Source organism: Leucoraja erinacea, chromosome 16 (assembly GCF_028641065.1).
Source record: "Leucoraja erinacea ecotype New England chromosome 16, Leri_hhj_1, whole genome shotgun sequence".
Taxonomy (NCBI): domain Eukaryota; kingdom Metazoa; phylum Chordata; class Chondrichthyes; order Rajiformes; family Rajidae; genus Leucoraja; species Leucoraja erinaceus.
In genome coordinates this window covers 27460579-27479300 of record NC_073392.1, presented here as the reverse complement: position 1 = coordinate 27479300, position 18722 = coordinate 27460579, and the positions used below count along the sequence as shown (strand labels likewise).

General features: G+C 43.6%; 1 protein-coding gene across 1 annotated transcript in view; it reads left to right on the top strand.

The window, feature by feature from the left end:
* The window catches only part of LOC129704921 (collagen alpha-1(VII) chain-like), a 128948-nt gene that overhangs the window by 78445 nt on the left and 31781 nt on the right, over positions 1-18722 (top strand). The window contains exons 48-63 of the mRNA XM_055648330.1: positions 1388-1456; positions 2722-2766; positions 5054-5113; positions 8084-8128; positions 8887-8922; positions 10064-10099; positions 10676-10735; positions 11904-12029; positions 13146-13217; positions 14575-14610; positions 14705-14764; positions 15879-15923; positions 16015-16050; positions 16804-16839; positions 18292-18348; positions 18451-18522. Coding sequence (XP_055504305.1) covers positions 1388-1456; positions 2722-2766; positions 5054-5113; positions 8084-8128; positions 8887-8922; positions 10064-10099; positions 10676-10735; positions 11904-12029; positions 13146-13217; positions 14575-14610; positions 14705-14764; positions 15879-15923; positions 16015-16050; positions 16804-16839; positions 18292-18348; positions 18451-18522 — 891 coding nt within the window. The remainder of the gene's footprint in view (positions 1-1387; positions 1457-2721; positions 2767-5053; positions 5114-8083; positions 8129-8886; positions 8923-10063; positions 10100-10675; positions 10736-11903; positions 12030-13145; positions 13218-14574; positions 14611-14704; positions 14765-15878; positions 15924-16014; positions 16051-16803; positions 16840-18291; positions 18349-18450; positions 18523-18722) is intronic.

Here is an 18722-nt window from a genome sequence, read left to right as displayed (position 1 = left end):
TCTATTATTTTCAGCTTTAAAATATTCTATTGAACACCAAACTCAAGACGGAGAAAATCTCAGATTTCCACCACCCCTTAGTGTGACGAAGTGCTTCATTTCACTGCAGAATGGCCTTGCTCCACTTTTGCGATTAGAGGCTATAATTTATCTATATCTACCCTATCAGATCCATTAGATATTATAAACTCACTGCCAGAGGAACTGGTGGAATACAATACAATCATATTCCCTTAAAAGTCATTTAGATAACCATTTGAACATGTAAGACACAAAAGGACCTAATGCAAGCAAATGGGATTAGTATAAATCGGCAAAAGATTAGTGTGAATCTGTCTTTTGTGCTGTATGGCTCTGTGAGTAACTGTGACCCTTATGATTTCCTTGCTTGCTTATGGAATTTTGGTTCATATTACTACATTAATCATTAATTCCTGATGATTTAGTGGCAGTTCTGGAAGATTGGAATGCCCCAGTTAATGGTAGAACCTCCATGTTCTTCTAACTTCAATCATATCTCTCCCATCCACAGGGAAGCCTTAATCCTTTAATTTCAATGCAGTAAAATTTATTTTGCCTCATCCCATTGCTCACTTGAATATACCAGTTTGAGGACCTCATAGTAAGTTTCACTTCAATGATCAACTGTGATCAAAACGTGACACGGTGGCACAGCGTTGAGTTGCTGCGTTATAGTGCCAGATACCCAGGTTCAATCCTGACTATGGGTGCTGTCTATACAGAGTTTGTCCATTCTCCCTGTGACTGCATTGGTTTTCTCCAGATGCTCCAGCTTTCTCCCACACACCAAAAACGTAGAGGTTTGTAGGTCAATTGGCTTTTGTAAATTGTAAATTGTCTGTAGAATGTAGAATAATGCTGGTGTGCGGGGTGATCGTTGGTCGTTACGGACTTGTGGAGACCAAAGAGCGTGAGAGAGTGCAGCGTAGGTTCACAAGGTTCATTCCCGGAATGGCGGGACTGTCATATGTTGATAGAATGGAGCAGCTGGGCTTGTATACGCTGGAATTTAGAAGGATGAGAGGATATCTTATTGAAACATAAGTGTTTGGACACGATAGAGGTAGGAAACATGATACCGATGTTGGGGGAGTGTCCAGAACCAGGGGCCACAGTTTAAGAATAAGGGGTAAGTCATTTAGAATGGAGATGAGGAAATGCTTTTTCTCACAGAGTTGTGAGTCTGTGGAATTCTCTGTCTCAGAGGGCGATCACATTGAATGGTGGTGCTGACTCGAAGGGCCGGATGACCTACTCCTGCAACTGTTGTATTGTCTAATGTTTCCAAACTGTATCTCTAAAGTCTAAAACCTAATGTACTTCATTCTGACATGAGGCAGTTAATACTTTCTTAATTTCTTTTCAGGGCATTCAGGGATTCCAGGGTCCCATGGGACCCAAGGGAGAACCAGGAGTATTCGGACTCCCTGGAGAGGTGAGTTAGCTTTGAATTGTAATTATCTAGCAAGCAGCTAGAATGTTTGCACTGTTGAAGAAAGAAGCTTGAAATTGGTTTTGAGGTCTACCACAAGCCCTACAGACCTCAGCATCGATGAGTCCAGATGCCAGGAGAGGCCCTGATAAATTTCATGCACTAACCTCTCTGCCCTACCCTGAGAGGCGTCTATCCCAGTAATATGGCAAGGGTTGATGTATTTCATTGCACCCCATTGGAGGACCATGTTAAAAAGTTCCTCTTCACTGCTTCTCATTGCTATCACCCAACTCCCCTAACCCATCCATGTCTGATACCACTCTTCCCACCGCACAAATTGCCTGTGCATAATTGCATTGAGCACAAGGTGACACAGTGGCGTAGCGGCAGAGTTGCTGCCTCACAGCGCCAGAAACCCAGGTTCAAGCCTGACTATGGGTGTTGACTGTGCAGAGTTTGTACATTCTCCCTGTAACTGCATGACTTTTCTCCAAGTGCTCCGGTTTCCTCCCATATCCCAAAGACGTACAGGCTTGTAGGTTAATTGGCTTCCGTAAAATGACCCTAGTACGTAGGATGCAAAAGTGGGATAACATAGAACTAGTGTATGGGTGATCGTCGGTCGGCATGGACTTGGTAGGCTGAAGGGCCTGTTTCCACGCTGTATCTCTAAAACTAAAAACTAAAAGGCAGCTGACTCCCTGACTAATCGTGCTCAACATTTGGACATCGCAAGAGATGCACCAGGGTTGTGGTCGAGATGTCACCGATGCCCTCACTGGTAGGACATCTTCAGCTATGTGCAGTGGAATGGAATATGTTGATAGCCTTTCGGCCTATCGATGCTGTTACATAATAATTGTATCCCAGTAGTTGCCTAGAGCCTGAAATGTCTGTGGTTGAAATACAAATAACGCATCAGCCACCATCAATAGTTTCCAATAGGGTTGGAATGAGCTACTGATCAGGGTGATCAAGGTCGGAGATTGGGTTTATTTAAGACAAAATTATGTATTGTAATTGGGAGACGTTTAGTTTATTAACTGAGAAGTCAAAGGCGATGAAGGAGCTGGTTTTATCCAAATGTGTTTTGCCAGCTTCTGAATGGCCAGCGGAATGGAATGACCACAAAAGGAGAGTGATTTTGGGATGAGAGTGATTACATTTCATTCTGTGGGATTACCATGTAAGGGATAGCCATTTACTTACATTTGACAGGTGAATTCATTAGCATAGATTTATTAAAAGCTTCCTTTCTCTTGCAGTCCATAATTGGAAAACCTGGAGCTCCCGGACCTAAAGGAGAAAAGGTAAACAAACATTCTAAGGTGTGGAAAAGATTATTTTTAGAAAGAAATGATGACATAAGAATGAGTTGGCCAATTGGTCTCGACCTGTGTTTATGCTCCATGTGAACTGACCCACCTTCCCCAAAACCAGGTTCTGTTCTCAGCCCGTGCAGCACTCCGCTGTTAGGTTTTCTTTCTTCTTGGATTTCAATCCCACTATAAGATAGATAATTTTAGATTGAGGAGTTGCCATTGACCCATTAGATGGTCTGTGGACAATATAATCCTTAAAATGTTAAATGTAAAATTTCTTCTATCATCTCAATTGTACTGTAAATTGGTCTTTATCTGGAATGGATGAAGTGTGAAGCATTTAGGGTGTTTTTTTAAAGACACAAAGTGCTGGAGTAAGTCAGCATCACTGGAGAACATGGATGGATAATGTTTTGGCCAGCCCAAAGCATCACCCAGTCTGAAGAAGGGTCCCAGTCCGAAATGTCACCTATCCATATTCTCCAGAGATGCTGCCTGACCCACTGACCAACTCCAGCACTTTGTGCGGTTCCCTGTGTTTCTGCGTTTTTTTAAAAGTATGAGGCAGCAAATAGATTCCATAGCAAATGATCGCCTCGTAAATATAAAGAACCCAGCAGCCCTGCACACTAGTTTCTCAGCCATGCAGTCTAATCCATAGACGACGTCACAGGTAGATTATTCTTTCATTCTTACAGGGAATGCAGAAGCCATGCCACTGAAAGGACAGGATTTATTGTCAATCGCTAATTGCCCTCAAGGTGGCAGTGATTAGCCACCTTCATGAATTGCTGCATTCCATGTGGTGAAGGTTGCCCTCTCAGTGCTGCTGGATAGAGTGTTCCAGGATTTATTCCCAATGACATTGAAGGAAAGGCAACACATTCCCAAGTCAGGATGGTGTGTGACTTGCAGGGAAACCTGCAGATGGTGGTGCTTCTGTGCATCTGCTGCCCTTGGCCTTCTGGGTGGGAGAAACTGCAACTTGGAAGCTAATATCAGAGAAGCCTTGGTGAGTTCCTGCAGTGCAATTATAGATGGCATGCACTGCAGCCATGGCGAGCTGTTTACTTAGGGTGGTGGATGAGGTGCCAAACAAGCAGACTGCATTGTCCAGTGGTGTTGTAGTTGTACTTGCTCAAGCAAGGGGAGGGAGAATCTCATCACACTCCAGAGGTAGATGATAATAAATAATAATAATAATAATAATTTTATTTATAGAGCACTTTAAAAACAAACATAGCTGCAACAAAGTGCTGTACATCACTAATCATTGACAAAAAAGTTAACACACACCAAAAATAACAATCAAAAGAAATAGTAGGAAAAGACATGTAAAATAAAGGAACATCAAAAACACCACAAACAGAAGCAAAGCCTCAGGCATGGTCAAAAGCCAGGGAGTACAAATGCGTTTTAACACTGGATTTGAAGATGGACAGTGAGGGGGCCTGTCTGATGTGCAACGGCAGGGTGTTCCAGAGTGCCGGAGCAGCAACAGAGAAGGCTCTATCCCCTCTGAGCCTCCGACTAGACCTCGGTACCTCCAGGAGCAGCTGACCAGCTGACCTGAGGGACCGGGCAGGAGCGTATGAGTGGAGCAGCTCAGAGAGGTAAGGCGGGGCGAGCCCATTCAGAGATTTAAAAACAAATAACAGTATCTTAAAATGAAGCTGGACTTAACCACCGCGCATATGGAAGGAAAGACACATTGAGGTGTCACTTGCCAAAGGATACCCAATTTCTGATCTACTCTTCTCACTACAGTGTTTATGAGGATCAATCAGGGACATAGCCCATGTTCTGGTTCGAACTGTGGTATGGTAAGACCCCCTCAGAGAGTGACCTGGGTATGGTAGATCGCTGGTGTCCCGAGGCTAGACAGAAATCTTTTTTCTGCCCACTCAGGTCAGATGAAGGGACATCCTCGAATGGTCAACAGAGTTGGGTAGAATATATCAAGTAACCTTCAGCTTCTCTGTGAGGCTTGGAAGATGACCAGTTGAGGCATAGGGATCCTGCTGACTGGTAGCATGATTGAATGCCCAGGATGGAATTTGAACAGTGGCCTCATGTCTGGGATGGAAAAGATAGCAGCCGGCGAGGGTCGGTGGAATATTGACACAAATGTGGGAGTGACGGAAAGGGAAAAGTAATTTCACCTCAAACAGTGAAAAATCTTGGAAGAATGTGAAAATGAAATCACACTGCTTTGCATTTAAGTTTGGTGCATGGTTTTATGTTATATTAACTCATCTCGAACTATTTTGTCTAGGGAACACCTGGAGATATGGCGCCTGAAACCTCTGGACAAAGAGGGATGAAGGGTGACGAGGTAAATTGGTGCATTTGTCATAAGTACATGGATAAGGGCTGATCATATAGACGTGCATAATATTGTGAGAGGGATAGATCGGGTAAATGTATAGTCCTTTACCCTGAGTAGGGTAGTCAAGAACCCGAGGACATAGGTTTAAAGTGATGGGGAAAAGATTTAATAGGAACCAGAGGGGCAACGTCTTTACACAAAGGGTGCTGGGTATATGGATGAACTGCCAAAGGAGGTAGTTGAGCCAGGTACTATCACAATGTTTCAGAAACAAGTACATGGATAGGACAGGTTTAGATGGATATGGGCAAAAGGCAGGCAGGTTGCATTAGTGTTGGTGGGGTATGTTGGATAGTGTGGGCTGGTTGGGCCAAAGGGCCTGTTTCCACACTGTATGACTATGGCTACTGCACTGTTCTACACCAGTAGTTGTGCTATAATGCAATAGTTACGTGGGTTCCTAAGAAATCTCATGTCAAAGAAAATCATGTTATAAAACCAATTGCGTCAATGAGGAGAAGGAATTAGGGGTTAGGGAGTTTCCGACACAATAACAAGATTATTTATCCAACAGGATTTTCAAAAGTAAGTCATTTTAATAGCTGCAAGTTCAATTTTGCACTGCAAATAAAAATACTAAAGGCTATATTTTACATTGTTTAATGGGGTATTATTGCACTAGTATCAATAGAAGTGATTTTTGTCTGCAATGAGACTGTGTTCTTAAGAGAGAGTGATGTCTGATTACTGCAGGGAGGTTACATGCGAACACCCTACACTTTTTTTTCCAAAACAGCTTTTTTTCTGTTTGTCAATTTCCAAAGTAACTCTTAGGTGTTTGTGTAGTTCCTGATAGAAATCGCGTTTTATCCAATTCGCTTTGTGAAAACACCTTATACACTCCAGTGGTCTTGAGTGTGGTGCCGCCTAACGGCAGCGGTTCAACTGCAGTCAGTCTGTCTTTTTTTTTTGTCCCATTAGATGTATGTTTTGGTTCTCTTCCCGTTTAATCTCTTCCCTGTATGGGACACGACTTTTCCCCTGTTGGGTCTCTAATGTCATTGGGCCTAACATCATGGAGCCGGCGGCAGCCTCCAACCGGAACCAACCTTAGGGCTCCAGTCACAGAGCCTGCGGACTCGCAATCGCGGAGCTGGCCAACTTCGGAGCCGGGAGAGCTATGGTGGCGCGCGGCTGCAACCCAGCCGGAGCTTCGGAGGCTCCGGCCACAGGCCCGGTGGACAGGAACATCGGGAGCTTGCAGGTCCCTGGTGGGAGACCGCTTTTCGGAACTCCCGCAATGACAACTTCTCCCGCTGGAATCGCGTGGTTTAAAAGACTCAGAGCGGGGCTTAACATCGCCCCGCGCAGCTTAAACGGCTGCGGGACTTACCATCGCCCACCGGGGGCTTTAACATGTGAACCCCAACCCACAGACGCTGCAGTTCGACTGCTGGACCACGGGAGAAGAACAAAGGGAACAAAGAGATAAGACTTTTGCCTTCCATCACAGTGAGGAGGTGTTGGAGATTCAATGTGATGGATGTTTGTGTAAATTGTGTTAAGTGTGTGTCTTGTTTTTTTTTTGTGTAATGTCATGACTGCCGGAATTAAATTTTGTTCAAACCTTGTCTGTTTGAATGACAATAAAAGGCATTCTATTCTTTCTACCTGTAGCCAAGAACTAGGTGGGCTTCAGCTTGTTGACTGGTACCATGAAGAAATATGATGAATATATTAATTAAGTTGGGAGGTGATGTTCTGTGGGTTGAGGTTACCATATAAAAAGCCAGCCTGCATGGATAAAAGTTAGGAGGATAAATGGTACATCAGCTTCTATAATGAGAGGTTTGGTGTGCAGCCATAAGGATGTCTTGCTGCATATACAGGGCTTTGGAGAGAACACATTTAGTGTTATACATGGAGCCTGATCTCCTCATTCGAGGAAAAAATCCTTGCCCAAAGTTTTACTGGACTAGTACCAGTTATGAAAGAGTAGTTCCATGATAAGAGATTAAATAGAATAAGAGTTAAAGGAATTGCCTGTTAAAAAACAAGTGGTAAAAAAAAGCATGTTGATTTTCAATGAGTTAAAATTATTTTTTATGTTCATGTTTGGGAGAGTACATGCTGAGAGTTTGGAGAGTCTAGGAGTAGAACCATTCAAAACCCCATTTCGGGTGGTGATGAGAAATCTTTGGAACTCCCTGCCCAAGGTTGAAGTTGATAGGTTTTCAACTTCAGTCTCCAAGTGAGTCAGGACAAACAAGCTTTGGATGGGAGTATGGTCAGGGATCAGCTATGATCTTGCTGAACGCATGAGGATGCTTAAAGGGATGAATTGCCTCCTCTTGCTTCTTTTCCTGATGTTTATTAAATACATCATGAGGAAGAATGATTGAAGTTACTTTGTCAGATAATGGAATTTCATAACATGGAATTAGCTGAGGCCTTTGGCCCTCATTTTACACTAAAACCATTTTGTGCTGAAGTCCTAAGGTAAGTTTAGGTGCATAGTTTACAGTATCATATACTTTAGCAGAGACATGCTGTGTCCCATCTCCAAACTTCTGGTTTCTTAGATCATACTGATTGTGGTCAAAATGCAATAGACTTCTGATGATAGCGAGTGAGATTAGTGAACAGTGTGGCACATTAGCGCAGTGGTAGTGCTGTTGCCTCACAGCGCCAGAGACCTAGGTTCAATCCTGGCCATGGGTGCTGTCTGTACGGAGTTTGCATAATCTCCCTCTGACCACAAAGGTTTCCTCCTGGTGCTCCAGTTTCCTCCCACATTCCAAAGACATTCACATTTGTAATATGAATTGCCCCTCGTATGTAGGATGCAAAAATGGGGTAACTTAGAACTGGCGTATGGGTGATCAATAGCCGCTGTGGACTCAGTGGGCCAAACAGCCTATGTCCATGCTGTATTGTTAAACTAAAACTAAACATTTCTATTTATTTTCTCTCCAGGGTATGAAAGGTGACCAAGGTTCAATGGGCCCAAAAGGACATAAGGTACAAACTCAAATACCTGTGATGCATAAACCCATAGTGCAACATTTTAGTATCCTTTTCATCTAAATCAGGGGTTCCCAACCTTTTTCGTCCCGTTTACCCCTGGAAACTTTAATAGCACATAACAATGTTGTTTCACTTATTTATGAACAACTAATGATGAACAGATATCCCAGAACCAAACACAGTCAGTCAATGAGAAAAAATATGTACAAATCCAGAATCAACAAATTTACCCCCTGGGTAGGCGACATTTACCCCGGGGTAAATTTCCCCCAGGTTGGGAACCCTTGATCTAAATATAATGAAAATCAGAATCATGGGATGGTAGTTAATTGGACAATATATTGTTGCGTCCAGTGATTTCTTCATCTCTATTTGAAACTAGTGGGATGCAAAGTGTTTGGGTACTCCATGTGTCTTTGTGTCAAGAGACTGTAAACCCGGTGAGTTGTAGCAGATCACAGCCTGGATAGCCAGGCTAAAGATTTTACACCTGCTCCCATCCTATTAACATTTCTGACCCCGCAGCTCCACCACCAACTTCTAACTGATGCTTTATTTCTCACCGGGACGTTGAATGTCCAGTTCTGCCCTGCCAAACTCCCTGGGATGTTTCATTGCCTCAAAGACGTTTACCCTTGCCAATGGGCTGGCTGCCACATCACATTGTGCATCTGTTAATTAAACTGGGAAACCTCATTGTTCTTTCACTGGTGTTTATGATGAAGATTCAAACGTGCTTTCTCTCATTCAAGGGTGAACAAGGTGAACCTGGGGAGCCGGGACAGAATGTGAGTAGTCAATAGATTTGCCGGGCTTTCTGTCTCTATTCTAAATAACATCTGACAAGTGTTGAGCAGTCATCTTCAAGAGCAAGAGCATTTCCTTAAGTAGAGACATGTATAATTACAGTGTTTAAAAAAAAACATATGGACATGTGCATGGACAGGAAAGGTTAAAGGGAGACTTCAGTTCTTTGTATCCACATTTTACTGCAGGGGAATAGATTTCCATCTAGATTTTTCACATGAAATTGCTATATGCTGTCTGTGTTTAAGCAAAAAAAGTTAACTCATTTATGAAAGGGCCTCTGCTAGTTTATCAACTAAAATAAACTCAAGAAAACAGGAACTGGATGGAGTAGGCCACTCGGCTCCACTAGCCCACCCTGCCATTCGGTGTGATCCAGACTAACCTACCCCAGCCTCATCTCCTCGCCTACGCCAGTTCCACATAGCCCTCAAACCCCGAATCCTTTACAATTGCATTCTGCACCACCTGAAACTATTCAAGACTCATAAGATTTACTTAAATACTGAAGACACATACGTAAATACTAAATACTCAAAATTCCACTCTTATCCACGTTAAATGAGGAAGAAGATTGGACTTTATTGCCTTCCATCACAGTGAGGAATGTGGGGAATCTGCTGTGGTGGATGTTTATGTTAAATTTTATGTAGTTGTGTGTCTTGTTGCCTTTTTTTTAGTATGGCTGTATGGTAAATCGAATTTCACTGTACCTTAACTGGTGCATATGACAATAAACTGACCTTTGAACCTTTGATGTTCCTGTGGAATATATCACATGGGTCATAGGAAAAAAGTGTTATATGCATTTGTGGGGGGGGGGGGGGGGGGGGGGGGGGGGGGGGGGGAGAGAGAGCTGTTAGGGCACTGTGGGTGTGGGATAGCCCAAAGTGCCTGCCTATCAGATCTAATGCCCTGATGGAGGTACGGGGAAGGATGGCAACCTACCCACAGGCTCCATCTGCACTTCACGCTGCCTAGGTAAGGCCACCTGCATAATGATATTTACTCCAGCACTTTATGTCTATCTTTGGTATAAACCAGTACTTTCAGTTCTTTGTTTCAACATAGTGTTGAAACCTTATCTCTTTTAAATATATTTTAATAACTTTTTTATTGCAGGGTTTAAAAGGCTCAGCTGGACTCAACGGTGATAAGGTAAATGATGTATGCATTTTTGCTGTTTTACCATTAAAGATGATAACCAGGAAGATGCAAGTCTGTTTTCACATCAGATATCCAATTATTATTGTGGGATCTAGCTGTGTGCAGAATGGAAGCTTTAAGGTTGTAAAGGTCTTTGTAATGTATTGAGGTCAGGAGAGGGTCTATAGAAATGTGATTCTTGCTCTAGTGCCAGGGATACAGGTTCAGTATACAAGGACTCATTCCATTGCTATAATTGGCTTAAAAGGAACACAAATTCCAGAAATAGAAATTGCACTAGGGACTTAGGGCTTTGTTTTGCTTTTATGCTTTATTGGGCTTTTTTTATTTATTGAACTTCTTTTTATGTTTGTTAATTATATTATCTATGGAGTAAATTACAATCCTGTTGTGCTACTGCAAGTAAGAATTTAATTGTTCTATTTCGGTGCATATGACCCAAAAATATTCTTGATCTATGTACACGATCTTTGGGGCACATTAGCTCAATTACTGTAAAAAACATTGAAGCAGCGAGTGGTGAAATATGGCATTTTCTTTAACTTTCTCCAATTTTTATCATCTTAGGGCCTCCCGGGTATTGGAATAACTGGTCCTCCCGGGCTGTCTGGTCCTCTAGGTCGTAAGGTGAGAATTGTGTTTGTTGATTGTAACTAATGTGTGTTTTTTCTGATATCTTTCCTCATAACGGAGGCGAGTTAATTTGTGTCTGTTAATTTAGAATCTTTTGTCTACTTACATCATGGTCCATTTCAGTACCACTGGTGGTGGACAGCATAGATCCATGACTGGACAGCTGATTAGGTCATTGTAGTCACAAGGTACCAGAGTAACTCAGGCAGCATCTCTGGACAACGTGGATAGGTGAGCTATTGGGTCGTGATCCTTCTTGAGTCTGAAACCCCCCAACATCAGCCTTTTGCCACCTCACCCAGGTTCTTGCCACTGTCACAAAACATTGAAGTCAGCTGCCTCCCATCAGATTGATGCCACCAAATTCAACCCATAACCTCACCTCCTCCTCCCGTCCAACAATTACAAATAGTTGCCACTGCCCACCATCATTTGAGGCCACATTTCTTTCCAGATATCTTCTTCCAGCCAGGTGCTAAGTCCTTGCTCAGGCTGCTGCCACTGTCCTGCTCTTCTTGACTGTTGCCACCCTGCCCATCCACCTGGTATCATTACCCCCATGCTTCACCCACACTGAAACCACTGCATAACCCCCTGTCATTGTGTGTGTGTGTGTGTGTGTGTGGAGGGGGGGGGGGGGGGGGGGGGGGGATAGAGAGCTGGAGGTGCGGGGAAAGATGGAAACCTACCCACAGGCTCCATCTGCACTTCACGCTGCCTAGGCAAGGCCACCAGCATAATGAAGGATGAGTTTCACTCCAGTCGCTCCCTCTTCGCCCCTCTCCCATCAGGCAAGAGGTACAGAAGTGTGAAAACGCATACCTCCAGATTCAAAGATAGTTTCTTCCCAGCTGTTATCAGGCAACTGAACAATCCCATCAACAACTAGAGAGTGGTTCTGATCTCCCATCTACCTCATCGGAGATGCTCAGACTATCTTCAATCGGACTTTACTGGACTTTATCTTGCACTAAATGTTATTTATTCCTTTATATGTACAATGTGGATGACTCGATTGTAATCATGTGATTAAAGACTGACTGTTTAGCATGCAACAAAAAGCTTTTCACTTTACCTCAATGCACGTGGCAATAAACTAAACTAAACTAACACGACAGCTCTGCATCCCAAAGTCAATGACAATTTTTTTAAATCTTTTCAGGGAGACCTTGGATTCCCAGGACCACCAGGACCTCCAGGCCTCCAAGGCCCGAGCGGTCTCACTGGGCAACCAGGCCTACGAGGTGAAACTGGAGTACCCGGCCCACAGGGTCCGGCAGCGGAGAGGGTACGGCAGGCGGACACGGGGGGCACTCCTGCAGGCTTATTGTAACCAAAAGCCAGATTATCTTGACTTTATTGTTCTGTTTGCAAAAATGCCAGTGCTGTTACAGAGTAAAATGATCAAAGTCTCAGTAGAAACTCACCAGAGGGCTGTACGATGATGCGGCGCTAGAGGTTCTGCCTCACAACGCCAGAGACCCGGGTGTGATCCTAACTGGCTGTATGAAGTTGGTTTGTTCTTCCTGTGACTGCGCGGGTTTTCTCTGGGTGCTCCGGTGTTAAAGTTAAGGTTATTACTCATCACAGACACCAAGTCAAACAACAAGAAAGGCAAAATTCTTTTATTCGCTAGTGGGAGTGTGTGAAAGCTATATCACAGCTTCCCTGTCGCACACTCTCCGAACAAAGAAAAGTTTGACAGTTATAGTCATTTCTTATCAATTAGCACACCTTCTAAATCTGACTGAAAGATCTGTAAGTTAAGGGAAACAAGGGAGGCTGGACCCATATACAATTTAAACCAATAACAAGTTAATGGTAAATTTGTAATGTCAGCAGCATTCTCCAAATTTGGCTCAGGCATCTGCACATGTTTCTACATATAGTAGATTAGGCAACGAGCATCTTCTTTTAAACAATGCTTTCTCATATAAAATATGCATTGTTGTTAGCAGAGAGCTAGAGACGAAATAAGTTTCTAATTCTCAAATTCCTGTTAGAATATGACTGAAGGATAATTTCTTAATATTTGGTTAAATAAAATGTATTAACCTCTTCATTTCCTTTTATCATAGAAATGATAACATTCATAGTTGGTATCTACATATTGGCTGCAAGCAATTAATAATAAGAATTAATGCAATGATCAGCAAAAAGGTAGATCCGCAATGTATCACAATACTCCAAACTCCACCAAACCAATGGTATGGCCACCAATTCCCATTTTTCTCACCGTATCCATACCTGTCATTGCCAACTCTACGATTCTTTCCATTTTCTAGGGAAATGTGGGTAGCAATGTCAATGATATTAGATGATTCGTCAGGGAAATATGTGCAACACTCTCGTCCTATTTTAGCACAAGTGACCGCTTTTTTTCAACAGTGTTTTGTTATTTAAGGGCTTACCAGGGCTTCCAGGAAGAGATGGAACAATGGGTGCACCAGGATCACCAGGACTGCCAGGACCACAGGTCAGTTCACCCACGTCTGTTCACGGGTGGTAGCTGAGTGACTGTATGTAGGCGCGTTGTGCTGTCATTGATGTCGTCCCCCTGAAATCACCCTGCACCATACCCACTTTACCCTGAACAATCACACAGCCTATTTATGAGTAACAACAATCAACAACAACAATCAGTTTTATTCGTCACATTGCACATAAAGTGCAAGTGAAATGAATTTGCCAGCAGCGGTACAATAATAAAGAACACACAATACACAATAAAAATTGAACACAAACATCCACCACAGCATTCATCACTATGGTGGAAGGCACAAAAATTTGGCCAGTCCTCCTCCATTTCCCCCCGTGGTCGGGACCAGAGTCAGTCCAGGATCGGCTCTTCCCCACTGGAGACCGCGGCTTTAGGTTGGTGTAGGCCGCAGGCCGGCGGTCGAAGATTTAAAGTTCCCGCCGCAGCCAGAAGCACCGCAGACCGCAGGGCCGGTGGTCGAAGCTCCCCTCTAGGGGTGATGGTAAGTCCACGCCGGGTCCGCGGTAGAAGTTGGCAGCTTCTCCTCCTTCTTCTCCTCCTTCTTCTCCTCCTTCTCCCGGGTCCCCCATGAGGGATCCCGGGCTGTAGACGCCGCGCCAGCTGGAGCTCCGCAGACCATGGCTTCAGGCTGCCGGCTGCCGCAGGCCAGCAAACGGAGCGCTCCCCTCCAGCGAGCCCCAGCGAGGGCTTGCCCGCTCCATGCCGAGAGTCCACACTGCGCCAGGCGCGCCTCGGGCGCGCCTCCAGGAAAGGCCGCCCGATCCTTGTTGCTAGGCCACACCACCCCCCACACAAGACACACAAAGAAACACAAAAAACATACTTTAAAACATACTAAAAAAACAAGAAAAAGTTGGGAAAAAACGGACACGCTGCTGACAGGGCGCCGGCTTGCAGGGCCCTCACCGACCGAAGGGTGCAGGCCTCTTGGGGTCACTGAAGCAGTGGATTACATACGAATGATACGTAGTACCCCGAATTGGCTACAGGTGCTGGAATCTGAAACCCCGAGTCAAAGGTCAGTCTGAAGAAGTGTCCTGACCCGAAATGTAACTATCCATGTTCACCAGAGTTACTCCAGCATTTTGTGCCTTTGAACTCTAAACTCTGGAAATTCAAGTCTTTGGTGGCTGGACATGTTTTTAAAAAACCATCAGGTATCATGAGCTTAAAGAAATCCAGAGAGTCACAGGTCAGAGGGCAAAAGCTAAAATGCATATGGCCTTATTAACGGTGGGTGGGATCATATTTAAATTAAATAAAAAAGGAGGGGTAATATAGTAAGAATAAAGATGGTGATTTTATTAATGCTAAATTGAAATATTTTATACAGGGTTTGCCAGGGCTACCGGGTCCACAAGGTGGCAAGGTAGGAACCCGATTTCAGACTTTCCCATTAATCTCTTCACATTGGTGATACTCTGCCTATGAGTCCAGTAGTAATCTTTGTAAATTCTGTGCAGGGTGAAATCGGAATGGGAACACCTGGATCGAGAGGAGAAAGGGGAGATCCAGGACCAAGCGTATGCACTCTTTTCTTCTCAAACCTATGTTTTATCTTTAAGCTTAAAGGTTCAGTGGTACAAGTACAGTGAAATTATGTCTTAGCATATAGTTCAATGACAATCCTGCTATACATTAGACACAATCATACTAAGTATAAACGTGTAAGATAGTAGACCACATTGAGTCTGTGCACGAATCGCCATTTTAGACGCCATCCTCAAGTTCAGAGCCGTCGACCTCAGAACCTCAGATCCTGATTTTCAGAAAGCCTTTGATCATTTGTGCCAGTGACTAGCGGAGTTCCGCAAGGGTCGGTGCTGGGGCTGCCACTCTTCACGTTGTATATTAATGACTTGGACGAAAGGATTGAAGGCTTTGTGGCAAAGTTTACGGATGATACGAAAATAGATGGAGGGGCAGGTAGTGTCGAGAAATCAGGGATTTGCAGAAGGACTTGGACAGGTTGGGAGATTGGGCAGAGAAGTGGCAGATGGAATATAGGGTAGCAAAGTGTGAAGTCGTGCATTTTGGTAGTAGGAGTAAAGGCGTAGACTATTTTCTAAATTAAGTGAAAATCCAGAAATCTGAGGTGCAAAGGGACTTGGGAGTACTGGTGTGGGATTTTCAAAAAGTGAATCTACAAGTTGAATCGGTAGTAAAGAAAGCAAACTCAATTCTGGCATTTACTTCACGAGGGCTTGTATACAAAAACAAAGATGTAATGCTGAGGCTCTATAATGCGCTGGTAAGGCCGCATTTGGAATATTGTGATTAATTTTGGGCACCATATCTGAGGAAGGATGTGCTGAGTCTGGAGAGGGTCCAGAGGAGGTTGACAAGTATGATCCCAGGAATGAGTAGGTTAACCTATGATGAGCATTTATCGACACTGGGCTTGTGCTCACTGGAGTTTAGAAGAATGAGGAGGGACCTCCTTGAAACATACAGAATAGTGAAAGGCTTGAATAGAGTGGATGTGGAAAGGATGTTTCCACTTAGGAAGATGAGTGGGTCGCACGCTTTGGGACACCCACTTATGGTGAAAGGTGCAGAATAAAACATGCACGTTTATTTTTAACTGATGGTTTGACCTAAAGTTGATCTAAATTATTGTCATTACCAACTTCACAGGGTGGAGATGGAAGACCCGGCTTGGCTGGAGAACGTGGACTATCAGTAACTACCTTCCTCTTCTAACTTTTTTATTGATGTTTTAATCTCTTGTCAGAACGTTAATTTTAAAACGTGCTGTGTTGTTTTTAATCAGGGTACTCCTGGTGGTCGAGGAGGAACTGGAGACAAAGTAAGTATCATCAATACTGCTACTCTCATCTGCATTGACCTCTTTGTCCAAGTCAAGTGCAGATCTTAATAGTTGATTCCCCACCACTGATCCATGAGGCATTCCACTAGTTACTGATTGCAGTCTGAAAAAACTACCCATTTTTCATGACGACACAAGGAACTGCAGATGCTTGAATCTTGAGTAGAATCTTTGAGGGCAGCATAATGGCACAGCGGTACAATTGCTGCCTTGCAGCGCCAGTGACCCGGGTTCGACCCTCAATACGGATGCTGTCTGAACAAAGTTTGTACCTTCTCCCGATGACTGAGTGGGCTTTCTCCGGGTGCTGTGTGGATCTGACTCCACAAATACTGGCTGCCCTTCATCTCTGTTTATTATATCCTCAATGAACTGGAGAATTTGTCAAACGTGTTCTCCTATTCATGAAACTATCTTGATTGGCTTATTTTTTTGTATCCTATTATCCATTTAATAATAAATTACAGCGTTTTTCCAATGACAGACGCTAGACTAACGGACTTGTAGTTTTCCTTTACTCTGATTTGTCGAATAGTGGTGTCACCTTCCCAGTTTTCAGGCTTTTCAGGCTGTGGATGTTGTGGAATTGGGACCTGTTGCCAAAAAATAAGAGTTGCTTCAGTCCTTCCTGTAGGTGGCAGCACTGAGCAGCAGTGATGGAGGTTGCACATGTTGGAAACTAGATGCACAGAAGTGTTATACTGAAGAACGTTCACTGTCTTTGTGTTGTAGGGTGACCGTGGACCGTCTGGAGAGAAAGGAGAGAAGGTATGTTTGAGCAATGCCAATCTCACAAAATATTAGCAATAGCTTCTATTCATACTTGTGCAATGATACTCTGTTAAACAATGTAATGGTGCAATGGTTCTTTTATTACCACCTGTGCCAAGGTCCAGTGAAATTATTTATTTTGCACACAGATCGGTAAGATTAATGCCGTACATAAGCATAATCCCTGGTTAAGTATATAATGCATAGAAACAGCCCACTGAGTCCATACGCAAGAGTCGCCAAGGTTTTGGTGCCGCTTTCAAAGTCCCAGCTACAGCTGGCCATAAAGCCCATTTGATTTTGAAATTCCTGCAGGAAAAGAAACTTTGTTGTTACGATTCTGAAACTCTCTTGCCCCTTAAGGTCCTGTCCCACTGTACGAGGTAATTCAAGAGTTCTCCCGCGTTTCCCCTGATTCGAACTCGGAGAATTACGGTAATAGCCGCTCGTAGGTACTCGGGGCTCTCGTGGACATTTTTCAACATGTTCAAAAATCTTCACGAGCTTACCGCGTTTTCCGAGTACCTGCAGTTAGCGTTACTAAGAGCTGCTAAGTGACGTCCCGAACTCTGACGTACCCGCTATGTGCATTCTACGTACTTACCACGAGTTTGATTTTTTTTTTAACTCAGGAGAGCTCTTGAATTACCTCTTACAGTGGGACAGGCCCTTAACCCCCCTTTCCTCATTGATGCAATTGTTTTTCTAACATGATATTCTATAGCATGAGGCTATTACATTATTGCAGAACTATCTGTTTGGTTATATGATCACCTCATATGTGGATTAATTACAGAGACAAATATGAAAATGTATGCCCATGTCATTTCCCTGCTAATGAAAATGTTGCTCTTATCTCATCAACTGGCCCCTTCCAGGCATGGGTGGCCCAGTGACACAGCGGTTAGTGCTGCTGCCTCCCAGCACCAACAGCCTCAGTTAGATGCAGACTTTCACGTTCTTCCAAAATCTCGAGGGCCCCCCCCCCGCCCCCTCCAACAAGTGCTCCAGTTTCTTCCCACATCCCGAATTTGCGCTAGTTGGTGGATTAAGTGGCGACAGTAATTCACCCACGGTACAGGGTCAAGGGGCAAGAATTAGGATGGTGTTGATGGACAGAGGGGGAATAGGTTACATGGACAACAAATGAAGGATTGGGACAAATGGGACAGCCAATCTGGACCCAATGGGCCAAACGGCCCACTACCATGAGAAATATGATAACATGATAATCTATACCATCACAAAAAAATACTCAGCTTTCACAAACCTGATAGTTATTCATTTATAGTGTGTAGGAAGGAACTGCAGATGCTGTTTAAACCTAAGATAGGCCCAAAAACCTGTAGTAGCTGAGCGGGTCAGGCAGCATCTCTGGAAAAAAGGAATAGGTGACATTTCAGGTAATGAATTTGATTTTTGAGTTATTAATTCATGTTCTCTGTGCAGGGTAATGCAATCACAGTCGTTGGACCACCTGGATTTCGAGGAATCAAAGGAGAGATTGTAAGGAATAACATTCTCGAACTCTCAAAAGGAAAAATCAGATATTTTTATTGTTGCTGAAGAAGGCGAGTGTTGAGATGTGTTAAACCTCTCTATCCACAGGGAGACCGTGGTCAGAAAGGAAGTGAAGGAGAAAAGGGAATAAAAGGAGAAGAAGGACCAAGGGGTGAGAAGGTACGTGATCTGGCGACATATTAAGTGGTTTTCTAATCCCACTGGACCAGACTGCTAATTAATTTGGTTAAAAAAAAATGCAAATGGAGGACTGGAATAAAATAATTGTCCAAGAAGCTATGAATAATTGAGGATGGTTAATCAATTGATTTAATTCCTGGATGGGTAATCATCTCAATTTAAAATCCCAGCTACAATGA